General features: G+C 39.6%; 4 protein-coding genes and 1 pseudogene across 4 annotated transcripts; 1 reads left to right on the top strand and 4 right to left on the bottom strand.

Annotated features, from left to right (window-relative positions):
• Positions 1-255: 255 nt before the first annotated feature.
• On the bottom strand, positions 256-868 carry LOC137709470 (calcium-binding protein CML38-like). The gene has a single exon (XM_068448562.1). The coding sequence runs from the start codon at positions 858-860 to the stop codon at positions 438-440; it is 423 nt and encodes a 140-aa protein (XP_068304663.1). The 5' UTR covers positions 861-868; the 3' UTR covers positions 256-437.
• A 1907-nt stretch (positions 869-2775) lies between these two features.
• Positions 2776-4488, bottom strand: LOC137749216 (UPF0481 protein At3g47200-like; annotated as a pseudogene).
• Positions 4489-6501: 2013 nt separating this feature from the next.
• Positions 6502-8166, top strand: LOC137708070 (probable adenylate kinase 7, mitochondrial). The gene is made up of 4 exons (XM_068447052.1): positions 6502-6958; positions 7070-7210; positions 7429-7626; positions 7742-8166. The coding sequence occupies exons 1-4, from the start codon at positions 6602-6604 to the stop codon at positions 7892-7894; spliced, it is 849 nt and encodes a 282-aa protein (XP_068303153.1). The 5' UTR covers positions 6502-6601; the 3' UTR covers positions 7895-8166.
• Positions 8167-8192: 26 nt separating this feature from the next.
• LOC137708069 (uncharacterized) lies at positions 8193-13706 on the bottom strand. Its single transcript, XM_068447051.1, has 9 exons — positions 13547-13706; positions 11943-12730; positions 10875-11827; positions 10305-10602; positions 9961-10185; positions 9434-9607; positions 9014-9208; positions 8815-8928; positions 8193-8687 (listed from the first exon to the last, which is right to left on the bottom strand). Exons 2-9 carry the CDS (start codon positions 12651-12653, stop codon positions 8352-8354), a joined length of 3006 nt encoding a protein of 1001 aa, XP_068303152.1. The 5' UTR covers positions 12654-12730; positions 13547-13706; the 3' UTR covers positions 8193-8351.
• A 2885-nt stretch (positions 13707-16591) lies between these two features.
• LOC137708410 (probable inactive leucine-rich repeat receptor-like protein kinase At3g03770) lies at positions 16592-20794 on the bottom strand. The gene is made up of 8 exons (XM_068447479.1): positions 20319-20794; positions 18634-20124; positions 18318-18451; positions 17885-18128; positions 17571-17782; positions 17448-17479; positions 17228-17339; positions 16592-17127 (listed from the first exon to the last, which is right to left on the bottom strand). Exons 2-8 carry the CDS (start codon positions 19988-19990, stop codon positions 16903-16905), a joined length of 2316 nt encoding a protein of 771 aa, XP_068303580.1. The 5' UTR covers positions 19991-20124; positions 20319-20794; the 3' UTR covers positions 16592-16902.
• Positions 20795-21128: the final 334 nt, after the last annotated feature.

Genomic DNA, 21128 nt, shown 5'->3' with positions numbered 1-21128 from the left:
TTAAAATGCCGTAACTAAATCAAAATTTCCAATTAGTTAAGCATTAGGTAGACAATTGAAAATTTCCGATTAGTTAAGCATTAGGTAGACAATTGAAACTGCATGAGCAAGGAGTAACACCAACCCTTGTAAAGAGAGAAAAGGTAGACGACTTAGTAGAAAATCAAATTTTCAATACAAAAATGCAATATTCTAAACTAATTTGTATATATAAATAGGCGATTCGAATTCAGGAACAAAGAGTAGAAACAATGTTCTGATGAACCAGCCTAATCCAAATACGCACTACAGAAGAAAATGAATGAATGTAACAATCTCTGTCTCAAGTTAGATTTGCCGAAACCAGCACTGGAGCCGTAAAATCAAGCAACATCAAATAACAGACTACAAAAGTAGCAAAAACAAACCAAAATCACACTTCATATATACACCATCCATCAAAACATCATGACCTTAAACTCATCAAAATTGAGCACCCCATCGCCGTTGAGATCAAATATCGCAATCATGTTCTTGCACTCGTCGACGCTCTTGGACTCGCCAAGCCGACTCAGCATCCTCTTGAGACTCTTGGGCGTAATGCACCCACTCCCGTCCGTCACGTACATCTTAAAAGCCTCCCTCAAGACATTAACCTTCTCTTCGTCGCATCCTCCGTCGATGAACTTGACAAAGTCATCCAACCCCAGCAGCCCGTCGCCGTCCGAGTCTAGGTACTCCACCGCCACCTCCGCCTCCGTCAGCGAGAGCTCGCCGCCTATCGCCCCGACGCACTGTTGCAGCTCCATAGGTGATATCTTTCCGTCTCCGTTGGCATCAAACTGCTTGAAAACGCGCTCGTATTGTGCTACTTTATCCATCAGCTCGAAACCGTTTTTCTTTCTGGAAGTTTGTGCTCTTGGTTCTGCGTTAAATACATGAGACAATGCGCGTGTCGTGGTTGACCAACTGACCTGATGGTACTTCCGTGCGCAGGTAGTACTTTCGTAAATAACGATTTTAATATTTAAATATCGAATTCAATATATTTGTTAATTGAATTTAATATTTTTAATTTACAAATAAAAAAAATATTACTAGATAATAATGTTCAGTCTCAATAAAGTCTTAATAATGTCACTCGTTTATAAATAATTTTACATGTTTAAAAAATAAATTATTTGTCAAATAAATGGTTGTCACGTAATGAGTTGAAGACAAAAAAAAACATTTATTATTCCAACAAGTTTCTGTACGTAAGGAATCTCAAAAACCGGCCAAATAAAAACAAAAACGTGAAAACAGAGGAGTTGTTGGTTTATTATTGCACACAGATTGGATTTTAGACTTTTAGTGACCGACTGACTTTAATTCAAGCTTTCTCGAAGCAGCTCGAAGCAAAATATTTTTTTGGATGCCGTCCGTTGCCAACCGCCAAAACCACGTCAACCACCGGGAGAAATATACGAAAGTGGGAAGCAACTTCCTTGAATTTAAATTCTAACTCTTTGGATAGCCACTATCTAGAGAAAAACCTATATAAAATAATAATAATTGTCAACAGCCTTGACTTTGGCCGTTAACTTTGGAGTTGACGACAATCTCTCTTGATTTTTTTTTCTTCTTTTGTGTTTATTATTATTTATGGTTGCTTTTTTGTTGTCACAAGAAGAGTTTTTGTGATTAAGGTTATTGTCTTGCTCTACCGAGAAAAGTCTTTGTGATGGCTATGATTACGAATCAAACTCAGATCTTTAAGCAGCGGCTATTGTTCACAGTTAAGGTTGGTTTTTGTTTTTCTTTTAGTTTGTGCACATAGCGAAGAATTATGAGGAGAAAACTCGACATTTGTTGGACGTGACTCATAGAAGTACATTTTTGTTGACAATTGCAAGATCATCATAGGTGGTGCAGTTTTTTCTCATGATGTTGTTATGGTGATTCTATGACTCGCAGGGTTGTTATCTTTCTTGTGGATTAGATACGGGTCTCCGTGGTGGTTCGACAATTATATTGTCTTCATAATGGTTTGTAATTGTAAATTTATGTGATTTTTTTAGCCTGTGTGGCCTCTTAGTTATGTTGAACATAATTGTTCTCTATACCTTCTCGATTGGTTTTTAATAAATTCTTATTATCTTAAAAAAATACATTCTAGATCTTTGGTTTTGGTGGTGATTCTATTCAAATTTCTAAACGGTTTCTTTATCCACTAGTGCCCTAAATATTTGGGAAAGGATCATCTTCGGATCCTTTTCACCAAATTCATCAATTCAAATTTTTGAAATTTGATTTAACGATTAAAGTTATTATAACTTTTAAAAATGACCTCTATTTTTGGCCGTTGTATCAAATTTTAAAGGTTCGGATCGATGAATTTGGTGAAAATATTTTATACAGGTAGCTTCTTGTTCTGTTTTTTAATCTTATAAAGGCTCGCCTGTAAAAACTTTGGGTCAACCACGTCAACCCGTGGTTAGTTTGACTATTCAACGGTATCTCGATATGTTATTGTTATCAACTAATTTATATAGATATGTACAGACGTACTTATCAACTATCCACACCATCGATACCCGGATAAAGTATGCTATCAACTTTTAATTTGAACATTCTTGGCTTTTTTTTTCTCAACTGCAATGTTGCACAGTTTATAATTTAGTTGATTTTTTTTTTTATAATTAATCTTTAAAGAGTGAATCAAAAAATATATATTTCTGTTATCGTATAACACTGAAAAAAAATAAAAATAGCGAAATGAGAAGGACAGATCAAGAAGGTTATATATTTATAAAAATATAGGTAGAAGATAAATGATAATGTGACAGCATCTTATTTCGTGGTAGGACAAGTCACGTGATTAAGCCGTCACACCCAAATTCTGTCTACATGGTTGTCCCAAAAAACTTCAAAGGACAAAACTCGCAGCTCTCACAAGTTCTAACACACACACACAAACCCATCACATGTCCAAACCTTAAGCGTTGGAAACGAAAGAAAATCAAGACAAATAACAAATTGATACAACTATTTAGGAGGATGATAATACTGATGAATTGCATATACAGTCTGCAACATTGTGAGCACCAGCAGAACAAACGCAGCGACCAAAGAAATAATCGCCCACGGCGTACCGAAATGCTCGCGCCTCAGCTTTTCCATCCACTTGTTCCAGTCAATCTTGTAATACTTGTTCACATCGTTGCAAAGTCCCTCGTAGTAAAATCCGATGACCGTCGTGTCTTTGTACAGCTCGTTGAAGAACTGCGCAGCGTCTTCCGAGCTCAGCCAGTTGACCAGTATTCCCAACTCGCAAAGAAGGTCGATGCCCTTGCTTGAATCGATGAGATTATCCATCAGGACGGCGTAAGATGTTATCTTGTGGAGGCGGCTGTGGCAGCATTGCTCGAAGGCGATGAGGTTCCTGAAGAGCGGCCCTGTCCGCTCGTCGATTGCTAGTGGTGGAATCGTGAACACCCCATTTTCAAACTTTATGTTCATTATGCAGTCCGGGGTTTTGAAACTTTTTGGAATTTAATGCCGGCTTCGGAAAGAGTTGTCACGTTCGGAACCCTCTGCGGCAGCTCTCTCTCCTTGCTCTGCTGTTGGTCTTCACCCTCTTCTTTTCGTTTGGAGCCTAAATCTTCAAAAGGAACAACGATCACGGTTCTTATGAGATCAAGTATGTGCAGGGGTTCGGGAGGGAGATTCGGACTCGGTTTGAAAATAAAAACACCATCGTCCGCCACGGATTGTCTGAAGAAGTTGAGGACAAGGTCGGTGAGGGAGGAGGCATTTCCTTCGGAAGTAGTATTCTTCATGGCGGTTGAACTGTATAACCGCTCGAGAACAAACCATGGCAGCTGATTTTCTAGCAGGAGAAGATCATGGTAAAGATATTGCAGCATGCAGGACACATTGAAAACGGGGTCGTTCTCGTCTTGTTGATCGACGGAAAGTCCTTTTCGAAATAGTTCGATTAGGAAACATCCGTCGATTACCATCATCTCAACGAAGTCTTTCTTGTTGAAATGATCCAATGGCTCTGCGTAACAATCACGAGCACGCTTGTTGAAATCCACGACACCAGTGATCAAGGTTGCCAAAGTTATGTTTGCGTCTGCGAGAAGGCACTGCAAGTACCAGCGCTTCACCTTTTCCATGAGTTGGAATTGATCGCCACCGCGGCCTCGGTAAAAGGGCCCGATTGAGACGATATCAGGTTCGTATGCCTGTATTTTTTGTCGCCGAATCTGATGGGGAACTCTGAATATGCAGCAGGATGCTGGCAATGGCGAATGGTTGAGAAGCTTTGCTCCGATGGTGCTTGTCAATTCTTCAATGATACCATCAGTGTCTATACAAACGGATTCCATGGAAGTACTATCGTCAACTTCGCTACTTTCTCTCTCACTTTCCATGACTATATATTTTCAAAAATCCTGAAACAAATTGCAAATGAAACAAATTCTGAAGTATTGTTAGAAACTAGTTATAGGCATTCATACATTTCCGATAATCACAGTTTGACAAATGTGCAGGACAATGAAATAAAATGGGAAGATAACGGAAACATGTACCTGAAAATCAAGCAAATGCAGTAATGCAGGACGTTAGAATAAAGAGATCTAGTCTGGCGGTCATATAGTCTTTCGTCATACGCAAAGGGAAAGTGCAGTGAACAATAAAGTTACGAAGGCAGCACAGACATGTTTCTTTTGCTTTGCAGAACCAAAGAACAATTCTCACTCTTTAAGAATGTACTTTAATTTTAAAGTTAAAATTCAACCCCACTAAAAGTGCTTGTTTTCAGTTTGTTTCAATCTTCCCACAAAAAAAGGCGGAGTTTTGAAATCAAATATATCTTTTGCAAATGTGGAAAAAAAATTTCCTTAACAGATTGGTTGGACCATGACAACACACGAGATACCGGGCAACTTGAAAGAAATTTTGGTAGGACTTTCTTATTAGAGATTAGAGAAGTTCGGGTTAAAATAATTTTAGGTGTGAGTACCGAACATACAAAATCTCCTGCCGGGCTATTGACTAACAAGTAACATCGTTGTACGGTTCCCACCAAAAGATTAGCCACTGCCAAAGCTTGGTATACTTTCCTCTGCGATCAACGCTTCATCACAGCCTTGATAAGCCAAGGACTTTTGGAAATTCCTATCGGTTCTTCCTCCTCTACCCCAAACCCTACCCAACCCAACGTGTGCAAATTTCTCACCATCAAACTCGATCGTACCAATTACCGAGGCGCCGATGCTTCCCTTGCTTCGTAGCAGGAATCTCGTCCCATTTATTGATGGCACCACCAAGAGTCCCCCCCTTCCTCAAAGAGGAGGATTGTGGCTTTTCTGTCAACGTTCAGCACTGAGAAGGAGAGCTTCCAAAGCACTGTAAGATATGGCTCCTCGCAAGCCTGAGCAGAGGCTACGCTGCTTTCATATGCTGGACCGACATTTTTGAGCACGATGGCTGACACGATCAAGAAAGTCAGCAACAGAAGAGTCGCCACGGTGGGTGTTCATGAGTTCACTTCGAAGCTGGAGAGACGGCATGTGGTGTGAAGCATAGCGTTCGCGCAGGCAGTTCCATGCAGATTGAGAGCCAATTAGTGCAGCCAACACAGTAGGGTTGCACAATACTATTGATCCTATATATGACCATGCGTCCTGTTGAATCAAACCCTCAAAAGCAGGATTCACAGTGCCAGTGAGATTGCCTTCATCGTTTGGTCGTGACCGTTCATCGTATATCGTGTGATTAAAAATTATTTCAAAATTTGAAATTTAAAATTAAATATAAATAGTACATAACGAAAACTGATCGCACAATGTACGATAAACGGTCACGAACGTTTTTGAAGAGGATAGGGGGACACTTCTCCGCGGATTCCTTCTAGTCGAGTCTTTTGGTCTATCATTATACCTCGAGAAAGTAGAAAGAAAGAATTATAACCCCCATTCCACCTAAATTTTAGGAATCGATTGATAGCTATGATATATTTGTGGACTGAGTTAACTGATCCATTTTAAATTTAGTGAATTGAGTTTTCTTTTAACGTTGGAGAAACAAACTTTAATAATTTTTCTATAAATATTTATCTTTTTTGAATGAACATTAAAAAGTCGTTAAATATTATTGATGTATCAATCAAATGTCGTTAAATATTAAAAATTTAGTCAATTCCCCCTCTAAATTCTGAAAATCGATTTCTTAAAATGCCCATGAGTATGAAAGAAGGAATAGAGTCGTGGCCAACAGAAAGCAGTTATAGTCCAATGGAAAGCACCAACCACAGCATATCACCCACGTGGCACCCAGACAACGACCCTCCACCATCTGTGGAGTCCTGGGTCACATACATTTGATACGTGTCTCTCCCGCTCTGGGATTCATTACCTACAACACTTACCAGTCCAACCGTCCTGTAGTGTACTGACACGTAGCTGGTGCGTGATTAATTCTCCGTATGATGCATGTGATCTGCGCCCACTTTGTAATCAAAGAGTAAATAAAGTGGGTGGCATCAACAAAAACCCCACACATTCTCTCTTCCTTCTTCTCTCCCTCTAAAACCCTAGAGAAAGTGAGTTAGCCACCACCGGTCGCCACCATGGCCGTACTCAGCCGCCTACAAGTAGTTGCGTCCCGGCTCACGCGCCGCGGCCTCGGGAATCTGGAGCGCCGAGCCTACGGATCGGCGGCGGCTCAGCTGCAGTACGAGGACGACGATTATTACTACGACGATAAGGACGAAGAGGAGGAACGGAGGAAGACGAGTCGGAATCGGATGCTGGACTCGGACGGGTGGGTCCCGGGGAGAGGTGTGCAGTGGGTGCTGATCGGAGACAGAGGCGCGAAGAAGCACCTGTACGCCGAGAGGCTCTCGAAGCTTCTGGAAGTTCCGCACATTTCTATGGGATCCCTCGTTCGCCAGGAGCTCAATCCTCGCTCTTCTCTCTACAAGCAGGTTAATTTCACTGTTTTTTCCAATTGAATTAGGATTTTTTGGGGTAAAAATATTAATTTTCCCATTTTTTAGGGAAGAAATTTGAATGCTTTCTCTTTTTTGGTAATTTAGATTGCGAATGCAGTGAATGAAGGGAAGCTTGTTCCGGACGAAGTGATATTTGCATTGTTGTCGAAGAGGTTGGAAGAAGGATACTATCGCGGCGAAATTGGATTCATTCTCGATGGGATTCCTCGAACAAGAACACAAGCTGTGAGTTTTAACTTCTATGACAAGATCATAATTTTGCTTCATGGTTTATGATTAGAATTTCGGGAAATATGCAATGTACGCAAATAAAACTGGTTACAAACTTCTAATTAAGCCTCGAGGGAAACTAAACCGCGGCATGTTTCCAGAGAATTTTTGTAATTTCTGTGGAAATTTTGAATTTTTTTGTTTTGATGGAGATGTTGTTTTGCTTGTTACAGGAGATTGTTAGCCAAATTGCCGAGATTGATTTAGTGGTGAATTTCAAGTGCTCAAATGAGCACTTGGTGAAGAATAATCTAGGAACCCGAAACTTCTCTGCTTGCCGAGAATATCTTAGCATGGGCAACTCCGTTCGAAATCTGAATCTGCAGTCAAAGGAAGAACTTCTGAAATCTTCCCCTGCTGATGCAGAGCAGGTACTGCCATTGTTCTCTGTTTACATCTGTTTGATGATTTCGACCTTGTTCTGTTTTATATGTTAGTTTATCTCCATCGAAAAATGGGTAGTAATCTGTTTCTCTCTTATCTCAGTCCAAGTCGCTGGAAGATTACTACAGAAAACAGAACAAACTCATCGATTTTCAGGTCAAAGCTGCGCCGGGAGAAACCTGGCAGGGGTTGTTGGCTGCATTACATCTTCAGCATATAAACGCTGTCAGTTCTTCCCAGAAGCTCACTGCGTGATTACACATCTGTATCTTTTTCGGCTTTCCTTATCGGTTGCATTCCGGGAGTACAAGTATATATTTAAGATGTGAGAGTTAGAGTTTGGTTGGGATTCATGAGTGTTGAATGTTCCAACTTAGTTTTGAAATTTTGGTCTTGTAAGTGTTATTTTTGTCACCCGTGGCTTGCAGCACGAGAGCTACAAGTTTGTAATGTATTGAGTGAGACATGAAAAATCCCCCTCTATCGGCGTTTTTTCTTCGAAAAGAATAAATTGAACACTTTCTCTACTAGAATTCGATCACAAATGACACTCTTAACCACTTGAATTTCAACGTTTTCCGTTATTTTTGTACAGCGACATCAAAGATACAATGTTGTGACCAAAACCGGAGCACGGATTTACAAACTCCATTGAGGAACAGAAACAAATTATTCATCTGTGTATGCTTGGACATAATTCTATATATTACAGCTACTCGCTGTTTGTCCAAACTTCCCGGAGGAGTTCATATCTGACAGCAGTTTGATTGCCATTTCCAATTGATGCCCGGCTGGGCTTCGTTGCAACTGGCAAAGACCGGGAAGAATCGATGAAGATTGAGGCCAAGGGTGAGTTCAGTTCATCAAGCTCATCATCACTGGTGTATGATTTTCTGAGCACTGAAGACCCACTTCTTCTCAGCTGTGATTGGCCTCCAACCTCTCCGATAATACTCGCAACAGAAGCTGTTGAGGGTGGCAAATAGACTGTACCAGCTCCGGTGTAGGGGACGTTTGTGACAGTGTCCTCCCCAGCCTCAAGAGCGTCCTATTTTACAAAGAGACCAAAATTGGTTTTGATTTAACAAAGACTGCATGCTTCTTATGATTGTAACTACAGATTCACCAGAAACATGCAGCTCCTCTAAAGAAATTATTTTGAAATGGATGATTACCTCAGATTCTAGGGCTTGAAGCACTACGCCTGGAATTGGGTCAGTGCAAAATTCGTCTGGAACAAAAGTGTCGAGAATCCTTTTGATCAGTGGTGCAGAAAATGCAGGGCATACCTTCAAAACAAAATCCAAGCACCATGAATAAGAACTGAACAATGCTCAGTGAGTCTAATAGAAAGGTCTGAGAATTGTGCTGAACCTCTTTTCTGATGGATTTACTTAAGAGCAAGTCCTTCGGGAGCATCATGAGATCACTCAATGCATTAAGGAGATGGAAGGACTTGAACGATTTATCTTGCCTCTCGTCATTGTCATCATCGTCATTGACATCTTCAAGTGAGTCATCATCGTCCATACCAAATAGGTCAGTTAGCCATCTTGACCAGTTCCCAATCTGATAACCATGACCATAAATGGAGAAAAATAGAAGTTAGTATTCCTTACATATAACATAATAGAGATGCAAATTTGACGAGGTACACTCAGAATAATGAGACTCAGGGATTATGAAGTACAGGATGCGAATTTCAGTCCAATGCACATAACTATCTGATTTGAATCAAAGATTTAGCGCACACGTATAGACTTTTGCCTCGAGAGATTCATGAATAAGGCTTACCGCACTCTTCAGTAGTGCACCAGCCCCAAAACTTGACTTCCCAGCCGGAATTGGAAGAACCTTCAAATCACTAATGGGATCGGACACCGGATCGGTTGGGATCTCATCAGAAGATTCACGAAGAATAGCATTGAACATTGCCACATCTAGTCTAGCAACAGATTGTTCCATTACCTAAACACATGACAGTGGCAGAGATATCATGCAATTACAATGTCAAATTTAAAAGAGAGAAATTTGCATCGATCAATAACATATGAAACAGCAGATGGCGCTTAACTGCAGTGGCAGAGAGCAATCATGCCTATGCGGGGTGCGGGTTTAATCCCCACCGAGCCCCGTCCCCCCCTAACAACTAACAATTTAACACACTAACACTACCGTTTGTTAAAAAAACATGAAACAAAATCATCCTGTGAGATTGCTATTCACAAGATTCAGATATCTTCGAAGAAAAAAAAAAGAAAAAAAGAAATTTATTAATATCAATACGTAATGATGGAAGTATCAGTGATATATGGATATACCAATCTCGCCAACAAAGGCAAGCAGCCACACTCATGTCCCTCAGCTCGTACTGGACAGAGTCTTTCACAAGCATCCCTGAAAGCCTTCTTCCAAAGGTCTAATGAAAAGTTAATTTGCTCTTGATCAATTGAACTAGATGTCCTTTTATAGTTTTTCCTCGACCCAGAATCGGCACCTTCACTATTTGCCTTCACAGCGACAGACTGCATGTGTGGAGTCAAAGTCTGAAAATATAACAGTGAAAGAATCAGACGCAAGACCTCATGAAATTCATTCGATAAGATAGTTTTGAAATTGTAGATTTGAAGAAAATTCAATGCGGAAAAACAGAGGAAAAGATGACCTGCCACCAGATAGATTCAACTATCCGTGAAAAGATCCATGATTCAATCTTCTCCAGTGTAGACATAAAGGTTTGCGGGTTCTCACAGTCACCAAAACTTCCATTCAAGATCTTCATTCCTTCTTTCTTCCCAGAAGATGGAGCCTTCCATTTAATTGAAGACGATACCTTATTTTTTACTTTTCCAGCACCATTCCTGTCAATAGAAGGCCCTGCCAACATAGGTAATTTTGATTCACCAGCAACCTGGCTTACTATTGTTCTCAACACGATAGAATTTGACAGCCAGTATGTTAGCCTGTAATCAGAGAGAGAAGGAAAATGAACGAGTGCATCAAACAAACATGAAAACTTAATTCATGCAATTCATATATGCAGTTCTTCTTTGGATCTTCATGCAGTACCCTGATTTTCAAATACCAAAGTTCCACCAATTTGTTAAAAGTTCACACTTAACGATTGAAATCTAACGAGCTCTGGAAACTTTTGCTTCAAAGGATCAATCTCAAAGGCGATATGACTGTAAATAAGACAATGAAAATGCAGAAAATAAGCACCACTAGAACGTACCTTGGGACATCATTCCCACATGCTTTTGCAACCAAAACTAGTCCTGAGACAATACTTTTAGCTGCACTGGCCCTCCTAGAACGGGAACTTTCTTTACAAGCATGAAGATACAGCCTAGAAAGGCGCCGAGCTGGAGCATGGACCTTACTCATGGAACTTCCATGCTCAGCAACTACTGAATAAAGGGCAGCCTCAACAGCCGCAGCTTCTCTCAATTCTCCCTCAAGCAACTTAATTCTGTTTTCCATCTGATGGATTTTGCTTTCTAAGATCACACTTCTTGAATCCCTAGGATATACTTTAGCATCTTTTCTTACAATACCTGCACCGTTCTGTGCTTCTCCCTGAATACCAGTCAATGCATTCTTAGCCAAGTCAATCGGTGACCTAACAGACTTAATATGCTTTATATTTTCCTTCGTGCCGATAGGAATCTCCTTTCCATTAGCCTCATGCACAATGGATGATTCACGTTCCCAAGAATGCTTTTCCTCATCAAAACTTTGTCTTCCATCTCCATTTTCTTCTTGTTGCTTTCTTTTGTTGTCCTCAGTAGAACTATCATCACTAACTGCAGCCTCCAGGCAATCCCTGCCATCAACAACCTTATCATTAACATCGTGAGCTAAGTGATCATGGCCATTGCTTCCCATGCTGGAATTGGAATCTTCGGCCTTTCCATTCAAAGATGCTGATGGAGAAGCCTCTGCACCAACAGTTTTTAGGATTCTTGAAATTGAGCTGGGAGAGTTGGCTACTGAAGCATTACCATTTACTGGGCTTCCAGGGTCAGAAGATAGGTCGATTGATGATGAGCATGATGAACTTCCCTTCATATATTCATGTAGTGCATTCTGAGCCATTAAATTTGGTTTTTCGAGTCCTAGTTTTGAGTGTAAGGCCTGTTTCTCGTTATCACCTTCAGTGCTATGAAGCCCCATCTTTTGTCCCGTCTGCAATCCAATGCAGAATTGTTAAATGACGTATTAGTATATTATCATTTTAGCAGTCACAGTGACAAGTTTCCATCCAAAAAACAGAAAAAATAAAAACTAGGTGAATCATTACCTCTTGTTTTCGAGGAGACATAGTGCGATTTGTTTCTAAAGTGGAAGATATAATTTGAGATGAGTACGAGGAAACATCATCATCGGTGAAAGAGGCAACTTCTGCTTCCTCAGCAAATTCCTCATTCATCAAGGCCGAAACAGATTCACTGCCAGCATTGTCCAGTGATACTCCTCTCGACAAGCTACCCCTAGATGAGGAGCTAGTGCGGCCCTTCACAACAGGCTGAATCTTGACAAACAAAACTGGTTGATCAGTGTTCCTATAGCTCCTCTTACTGTTCATTGGAGCGGTAACGCTTATGGTCTCCTTCACGATACCATGATCAGCTAAATCTATAATGGCAGTGGCCAACAACTGGCCTTTAGGGTTGTCCCTCCGAGGCTCATACAAATGTAACTCTAACAAATTCTTTTGAAATGTATCACCACCACCACCACCTTTAACCGACATATCTCTTAGCAGAGTCACTGGTAACCTGAAAGACTGATTGAATTCAATTTTTCCCTCACCAACAATGGACCCAATTGAGGGGACAACAGGGCTGGTGGTCCCCGAATTGCGTTCGCCATTTTCCCACTGAATCAACACAGTACGAAGTGATCTGAGCGACTGTGATGGGGGCCAAGGCTTAATATCCTGAATATGAATGTGATAATCAATTTGAACCGTGCTGCCCCGGCGGCTCTTGGCTTTTACTCCTAGACCCATGGTTGCAGAAGCACACAGCAGACTTGTTCTCCAATGTGTTCAAGTATTCACATTCACAAAGCTTTATACTCCAAACACTTGAGATACAAACAAAACCAGAAAATCATTTCAATCAGCAACAAAATTACGAGTTTAGGATTCGAAAATGTCAAAAAAAAAATATGAATAAAACTGTTACATCTGATGGAAAACAAACCCATTGAAGATCAAACGCCAACACTCGAACGATTAAAAAATATTCAGTTTTAATGAAAACTGTGACTGAAATTGGCAAAAGAGAGCTCAAAAATCACAAACTGAGCTCACCAACCACAACAATAAGCATCATTAGGAGAAATAATAACAATAATGCATAAATATATTTCACAAAAAATGGCAATAAATTAGGAATTTAGGATTAGAAAAATATTTCATTCATCACCAAAAAGGCAACAAAAAAGGGCGACCCAAGCCAACAATGCTCCTTGCATAGCGAGTGTTGGAGGAAACGTCTATCGTCCACGGCATTACCTTTGTTTTACAAAGAGACTGTTTCTACGACTAGAACCGGTGACCAAAAAGGTAATGCTTGATGTAAGCCAAACTCATTGAATATCAAACGCTGCCGACACTCAAAAGATGGAAATTAATAATTTTTTAAGAAAATGCGACTCTAATTAGCACAAAAACAGCTCAAAGATCACAAACTGAGCTCAGCTACTAAATTATTTCCTAAATTTGCTTAAGCATCCGATCCACGTACTTAAACTCACGCAAGCTCAAAGCAAACAGATTTATCACAATGTACGCGATCAAATTAAACAAAAAGCAATAAAAATTGCAGATTATCAGAAGCAAATGAAAAATTAATTAAAAAATTAGATGAATAATTAAGAAAAATAAAGATAATTTACCAGTAAATTCAGTGGCCAAAAATTGGAGAAATGCGTGGGAGCGAGACGAGAGAGACGAATCGTTCTACGGGGTGAGAGTGAGTGCGCAACTGATTAGGAATTTAAAGTAGTGCGAATGTTGAAAAAGGTGAAGCTGACAGTAGCGATTTGGGAATTTCCATAAAAATTAATAAAATAATCATTATTTTCATAAGCACGAGAAAATTTATTATTTATCTGTCCGAAGGAGTAGTGATGAAACGGCGTCGTGCTGGCGGGAATTTGGTTCGGTGTCTGACGGTCGTTGTCGTTTGACGTTGGCTGATTGCGACGGCGCGGCTGAAATGCTCCTCTCACCTAATAAATTACAACTCGTCGTTGGAACTCGGCGAGCGTGTGTACCCGTCGCGCATGAAAGATGGTCGGACTCGGCGAACTGACTCAGTTGAATCCGAGCGTGAAATGCACGCGAATACTTTTTGTCGTGGTGATGCCCGCGCTTTTGTTGCTCGGCTGGACTGTACTCGCCGACACAATGCTGTTGTCATCGGATACTAATCGGTCAAATCGTCAAAACACAACCCGCGAGATAGTGGACCCCGCGCTCCCATCAGAATAGCCGTTACATTTCTGTTTTGGGCCACGGCCCACCGACCATCGTGACTTTGGGCCACGGCCGAATTTGAGAGTGTAAGAAGTAAAATTGAGTGCGCATGACGCTCGTTATTTAAAAAATAAGTGTATATTGATATGTTATTTTTAGAATAATGATACTGACATAATATTGATGGTGAATTGATGGTCTGGATTGGAAGTGGAGGATGAATTAGAGATTGGCATGGTAACTGGCTCACTGGTTTTGTTGCTAGAAAAAAGGAGTTGGGAAAGTTCTTTGTGCTGAGTTTTGGGTTTTGTTTTACACGTTGAAAATAACTAAAGTTAGAAACTTCTTATGCAGAGGTTGATTCTGTTTTGGTAGTCTCTCTCGTTTACAGTTCTCTTAGCCTTAATCATCATCTCTATGGTCTTGTCTTGGATTGTAGAAGTTTGATCAAAGAAAATTGGAGTTGCGAATTATAACATGTTCATAGATAGCGTAATTTTACAGCTGACAGGTCAACCAAACGACCTACTCAAATAAGTGATCATCAGTGCGTAAGTATCATATAACTGGAGCTGGAATTGGACCCTTTACCTATTAGTCTGTCACCAAACTGCCTACTAATGGAATCAAGTTTGTATGTGCTTAAAATGTAAGTATATTATGCTACAAGGCATATTAATATATAGTATCTAGAGAAGGAGGAGGAGCTAAGTTAGGAGTAGGTTGAAATGTCCACTTTTACCAAGAACACATTGTCCACTTCAAGGTAGTCAATTTTTATTATTAAGGTTGGGGAACACAACCAACCTTTGGTTGGATTCTCATATTTAATATTCTAATAATCTCATAATGATTTTTCATAAAGTTTGATTATGATTTAGAGAAAGATAATGATAAACCTTGTAGGTCTAAGTAGACGTGACAAAAGAGTCGTGGTTGTCGTGTTCGTATCGTTTTCATGTCCTACTTGTTATCTTAAGAAGGCAAATCGTGTTAAACTCAATTTCTTAACAACTCTTAACAGGTGACCCAATGACGACCCAATTCATCAATGGGTCGTGTCAGGATAACGGGTAATGCAAGAAATTGTCATTTTAATGTCTAAATCTGGCAAATGATATATTATCGGGTTTTTAGCAGGTGACCCGGAACGAACCAGCATGTTAAAGGGTTGACCCGAAACTTGTTATTTGATCGTTTGTATCGGGTTAACATGTCATACAATAAATTGTCAGGCCTAAGCCCAAGCATGGTCTACCACTAATATCACAGTTATTATTCCAACTTAATCACCTATTACTAGGTGTTGAGTTTTATCAAAAAAGGCATCGGTGATATTAGGAGTGTAAACTCTCATAAATTATATATTACTTTGTCATTTGACTCATATGAGATCCTATTCTCGAATAGACACAGGGGTGTGATATCCGCACACCAATTTTACTTCTCACACACTTTTTTAATTTTCGGCCGTCGGATCGGATGAATTGAAGAAGATCAACGGATAGAAATTATCAAGAGGTGTGTGAGAAGTAAAATAAGGTGTGTAGATAGCACACCCCTAAATATAACTCTCGTTTTTCTTTTCATGCATACTTCTCTTTATGTCTAATTTTTTAATTAAATAAAGTTAGACGATAATCGAATTTGTTAAACAACAATGTGCATGAAAATTAAATTCAAATTCAAATTCAAATTCTTTATTATTTTTATTATTATTTTTTGTTGAATCGAATTCTTCATCTTCCTTAATCTTATTTTGTAAGTATCCCACATTACCTCTTCACACAGTCCTGCAGATTTCTTTTGAAATAAGAAAGAAAGCAACGCACGTGAGTGGAGAAATTGTTCACCTGTCCTTGTAACGTGAGAGCCACCATTGTTTTTTTTTTAATTTTTTATTATTATATATTTTGTTTAATTCCCCACCTTGATTAACTTAATCATACAATTAACAATCACCTTTCTTTAGTAATTAGCGTGCATCTTAGATTACCATGTTAATATCTACTGACTCCTTTTTTTCCTTGATACAAGCAGTGTTCGGAGAATATAAAAACACGACCTCATGTTTAGTTGTGGGTGTTTGTAACTAACTAAGTTACAAATCTGCTTGCTTTCGTATACCGACTTTAACCCATATCATTAGGATTGGCAAATGGGTTGTGTTTATCATTATTGCTTCATACATGTTATCTTAACGGATCGTGTTGTGTCAAACTTGTTATCTCAACGGGTTCGTAACATGTGATTTGATATTGACTCAAACGGTTCATTCTTTTCATGTCAAATTAACGAGTTATGTAAGAAATTGACATACCTAATGACCAGATCTGAAAAAATATATCTTATTAAATTTATCTTATCAAGTTCTTAACAAATAATTCTATAACGACTTGACTCATAAATGAATTATTAACGCGTAACCCAATAATGATCCGATTCATTAGCAAGTTGTTTCAAAACTTGTTTTCGGATCATTTTGTTTTGCATTAATAAGTCGTGAAAATTTTGTAAGCTTACATATTACCCCAAGGGCCAAAGCCCCATTACTTTCGAACATTAAACTTAACGATTCACTATTATTTGTACTAATGAAAAGCCCAAACCTTTACATTTTCACACGGCTATGCAGCCAACAGCCTAGTTTATCTTTACAATCCCGCATTTTGGAGAAATTTCTCAATGTGACCGTCACACTACCACATGTTAACGTGATCTCGCTTCTCAGCTGTCGCATAGGCTGTAAGGTCACAAACTACTAGGAGGAGTCTTAAGACGTAGAATCAGATTTCTGATCACTATCAGCAGTGGCTTGCACTTGAGCTGCATACTGCAAGTTCCAAAGAACATCCTCGAACGAGGGACGAGCTGCCACTTCTGGAGATATGCATTTTTTTGTTATGGATACCACAATCGATAAAGACTCTTGCGAGCAAGTCGTCAAAACAATCGGGTCCACAATTCTTCTTCGACCATCTTGGCTGCCAAACGATGCCTGCATTTTCGGTTCATCACAACGCACATCAAAATTACAGTTCCACATGAAACATTTCGAAATGTTATTCTATAAAAATCGAAACTTTACTTTGGCGTACCATTTCATTTAGCAGAAATGTTTCCCCTTTTCCGCTCACAATAGGCCCAACTAGTGATTCGAGTAGGATAAATCCGAAGTTGTAAACATCACCCTCCATATTTGTTTTATTCCTGCAAAATGGAACAACAGAACTAACTATTTATACTCAACTTTTGAATTGTTAAAACTGCAGTAATCTGCTGGAAAGCTACTTTGTAGACAATAGGTTACATTCGTACCACGATTTTGTTTTCGGGCCTTCTCCCTTTGCCTGCAGAAGAAATAGAATGACATCAGAATAACAACTTGGAACCGTACTTACGAATGCAAAGTCAAAAAGTAAAATGAGTGAAGAAACGTGCCTCGAGTTTTTCACTTTCATCTGTGATGATGGACATTCCATAGTCACTCAACTTTGCAATCCGATGCTCATCAAGCAATATATTGTTTGTTTTCAGTCGGTTGTTGAAGCAGCCTGGAATAACCCCAGTGTGAAGAAAGTCCACGGCCTTCGCAACTCCCATTAGAATTGCCAATCTATCAGACCACTTGAGAACCTTCTCCGGATAGTTTTCTACACGTATGCGCACAGCTTGGTTAGAATTTGAGAGAATTCAATACGAAACCTATGATAAACTTTAAATATACGCTTTCACGCACACATGCAAATACTGACCTGACAGATAGGTACGGTAGTTCCCACCAGAGACAAATTCATTTACAAGGAAGACTCTGTTGCCGCTGGAATCATCGTGTCCACCAGTGTTGATGCAATAACCCAAGAGGCCAGCCAAGTGAGGATGCTGAAGCTTGGAGAGCAAATCCAGCCGAACTTTAAGGTTTTGAATTGAATATTTCTTCAATACAGTGAGAGATCGGATTGCAACATAGGTCCCATTTTCCAACCTTCCTTTGTAAAGCTGAAGGCAAAAGAATGAAAATAGCAGGTCAAAATCAAGAATCTGGAGAGCTTAAGTGATCAATAAATAATTCCAAGCCCATTAAACTCTTATCCCGGTTACTACTCATAGTTTTGAGCTTGATAGTTAAAAAATTGGATGTTTCAAGCAAACTATTATATCTACAGCATTTCTAAATCAGAAGGGTACCTTTCCCATTGAGCCTTCACCCATAAACATAGATGAATCGAAGTTGTCTGTTGCGTCCTTCAACTGTTCAAGCGAAAATATACGACTCACTGGGGTACCGTGTGCGTCTAACTTCGCTGCTTGAGATATGAATCCTACAAAGGGTATAATACAAATGTTACCATCTTAAGTTTCGTAGCTACTCAAACATGATTGTTGTCTGTATTCATAGATTTCAGAGCATAAAATTGATATGCATTATTCGTTATGAAATGTCATGCCTTGTGTTTGGGGAAACATAAATAATAACAAAGTAACCTGATTAGTTATAACTTACTTGCGTTTGCAACGAGTTCAGAGCAATAACCATTTGGTGAATTATCTGGCACGGCCTTTGCAAATATGTTGTGCTCAACTGTCCTCCTAGAACGGTATCTTCTACAAAAGAAAAGAACCCCGAGTACCAAAAGTAGTAAAACAAGAACAGCTCCAGCGATAACAGCAATTAGCACGACGGTTCCTCTTCCTCTAGATTGTTTGTTCCTTGCAAGAGCTTCTCTGCAATATGAAACTTGATGCTGGTGTTGAGAATCAACCGACAGACAATTTCCGTTCAGTTGAACAACTCTCTCATTTGAAGGACTGCCTAGGCAAGACGGAAGATCACCTATTAACTTGTTATTAGAAATATCAACAAACCCAAGTTTTCCACCACAATTTAGCTTGTCTGGGAATGCTCCACTCAGCATATTGGATGCTAAATTCAGATAACTGATGTTTGACAAAGAGAACAAAGCAGAGGGCGGTGCTCCGCTAAGATAATTGAATGAGAGATCAAGGTGCTGAAGCTGACCCAAATCACCAAATTGTGCAGGAATCTTTCCGGAGAATGAGTTCTTGCTAAGAAGAACTGTAACCAACACTTTCGGCATCCTTGGTAGTTCAGAATCTAATTGATTTTCTCTCAAGTCCAAGACATGCAGGCTGCTTAAACTAGCCATATCAGGTAACTTTCCAGAAAGCTTATTGTGAGACAAAGCAATGACAGTGAGTGTCTTGATTCTGCATATCGAAGAAGGAAACTCGCCTTTCAACCGATTGTTCTTTAAGCTCAAAACAGTGAGATTCGACAACGAGTCCAACCACTCAGGGACAGTTTCATTGAAATAATTGCCCTCCAGTGTTAGAGTTTGAAGTTTCACAATTCTAGATATTTTCGCCGGAATGGAACCAAACATGAAATTCGAGCTCAAGTCTAAGACTTCAAGCGAAGATAACCGATGAATCTTATCAGGAAGCGGACCCCAAATCCCCAGAGACACTAAGCTAAGAACCCTCAAACTAGGCAACCTTGACAATGTGGTGAAAAAAGAATCAATCTCAAAATTCTCAGACAGTGTCTGGTTGGGAATTGCAAATCCATTGAAACCACTCGCATTAACAAGCTTATAATCTCCCATAATTTTGAGCTCAGTGACTGAATTGCCCTGGCATGAAATGCTCACATGAGCAGTGGAAGACAGGTTACAGAGGTCTCCACTGTAATTTCCCCAAATTTCTAATGAGGGAGGGTACTCTAAATGCTTCCTCAACTGCAACAACACTAGGCTCTGAGAGGTTTGCAATTCATGGGTTCTTGGAAGGAACAAAACCCATGACACAATGACTGAAACTAACAAGTAAAAGTATCTCATTGCAGTATAAATTCTTACAGCTCAATTCCTAAATTCTAAGCTTTCTGATACTCTCAAAGTTTCATGAAAGTTCCTCAGTGCCCAAAATTCTGTGATCCCTCCATGCAAATTTCACACAGCAAGTTTCCTTTTTCCTGGATAATGTTGAATGATTGAACGAGTTGGTTAAAAAGTTAAAAACCCATCTGAAAAACAAGGATTAATCGTTCAAAGGAAGCATCTTTAAGAAATTTTCTGGAAAAAAAAAACAGAGAAAAAAGCACAACCCAGAAGAAAAAATGGGGAGAGAAATAAAATGCAGATAAGGTAGGAGGAAGAAGAGACAAACCTTGAGAGTTGGAAGAACCAAAAACACCATTAAAGGGCAGCTCCCACAGTGATGTTCTTGGTCAGTGAATGTTTGTGTAGAGAGGAAATAATGGAATGGTAGTTGGAGAAGGCCGTACAGGACAGCGGCGAAGCATTTACTTCTGGTTTTTCTGTGAGGGTGGAAACTGACAAACCGCCATTAATGGGGCCGATTTTTTGTCTGAGAGACAGAAATGCAAGTGGAAAAGCACAGGCTCGAAGGTTGAGGAAAAATGGCACCAAATCTGTAAATTAATAGAAAACTTCGGGTCCTTTCAATTATTGGTGTTCAGGGAAATGTAGTTCGTTGATTCTCGTGAACTGCCTAACATTCCGCTGGTAATTGCAGTAGCGGCAACACATGGTTTTTCCCTCTCTCTCGGTGGTGCCATACTGCCATTTGATCGGTGCTTGATATGACCAAACTGTCCCCGTTTATTGTAACAGTATATCAAACTAATTACAAATTATACCTAAAAGATGCTATGTGTTACGATATATCAAACTAATCACATAACGTTATATGCCTAAACAAGTTTAAATTGGCTGTTTAGTAAGAAAAATAACAATTAAGTACGTGGAAAGGAAAATCCAAGGCTCTGAAATTGAGAGTTAAAGTTAAAGTGGAGCATTTAGTGTAAAAAAGGAAGAAGGGAATTGGTAGGGCAATGGGACCGTTGGAGCAAGTTGCACAGCCACAGCACGTTGCTCTGCAGAGCTGTACACTTTTAGAATCCCATGAAACTCTGATTACAAATTATTATAATTATAATTAGGGCATGATTAGTAT

The sequence above is a fragment of the Pyrus communis genome, chromosome 11, assembly GCF_963583255.1.
Source record: "Pyrus communis chromosome 11, drPyrComm1.1, whole genome shotgun sequence".
Classification (NCBI taxonomy): domain Eukaryota; kingdom Viridiplantae; phylum Streptophyta; class Magnoliopsida; order Rosales; family Rosaceae; genus Pyrus; species Pyrus communis.
The sequence above is the reverse complement of the archived record's forward strand: the minus strand, read 5'-3'. Positions and strand labels throughout refer to the sequence as shown.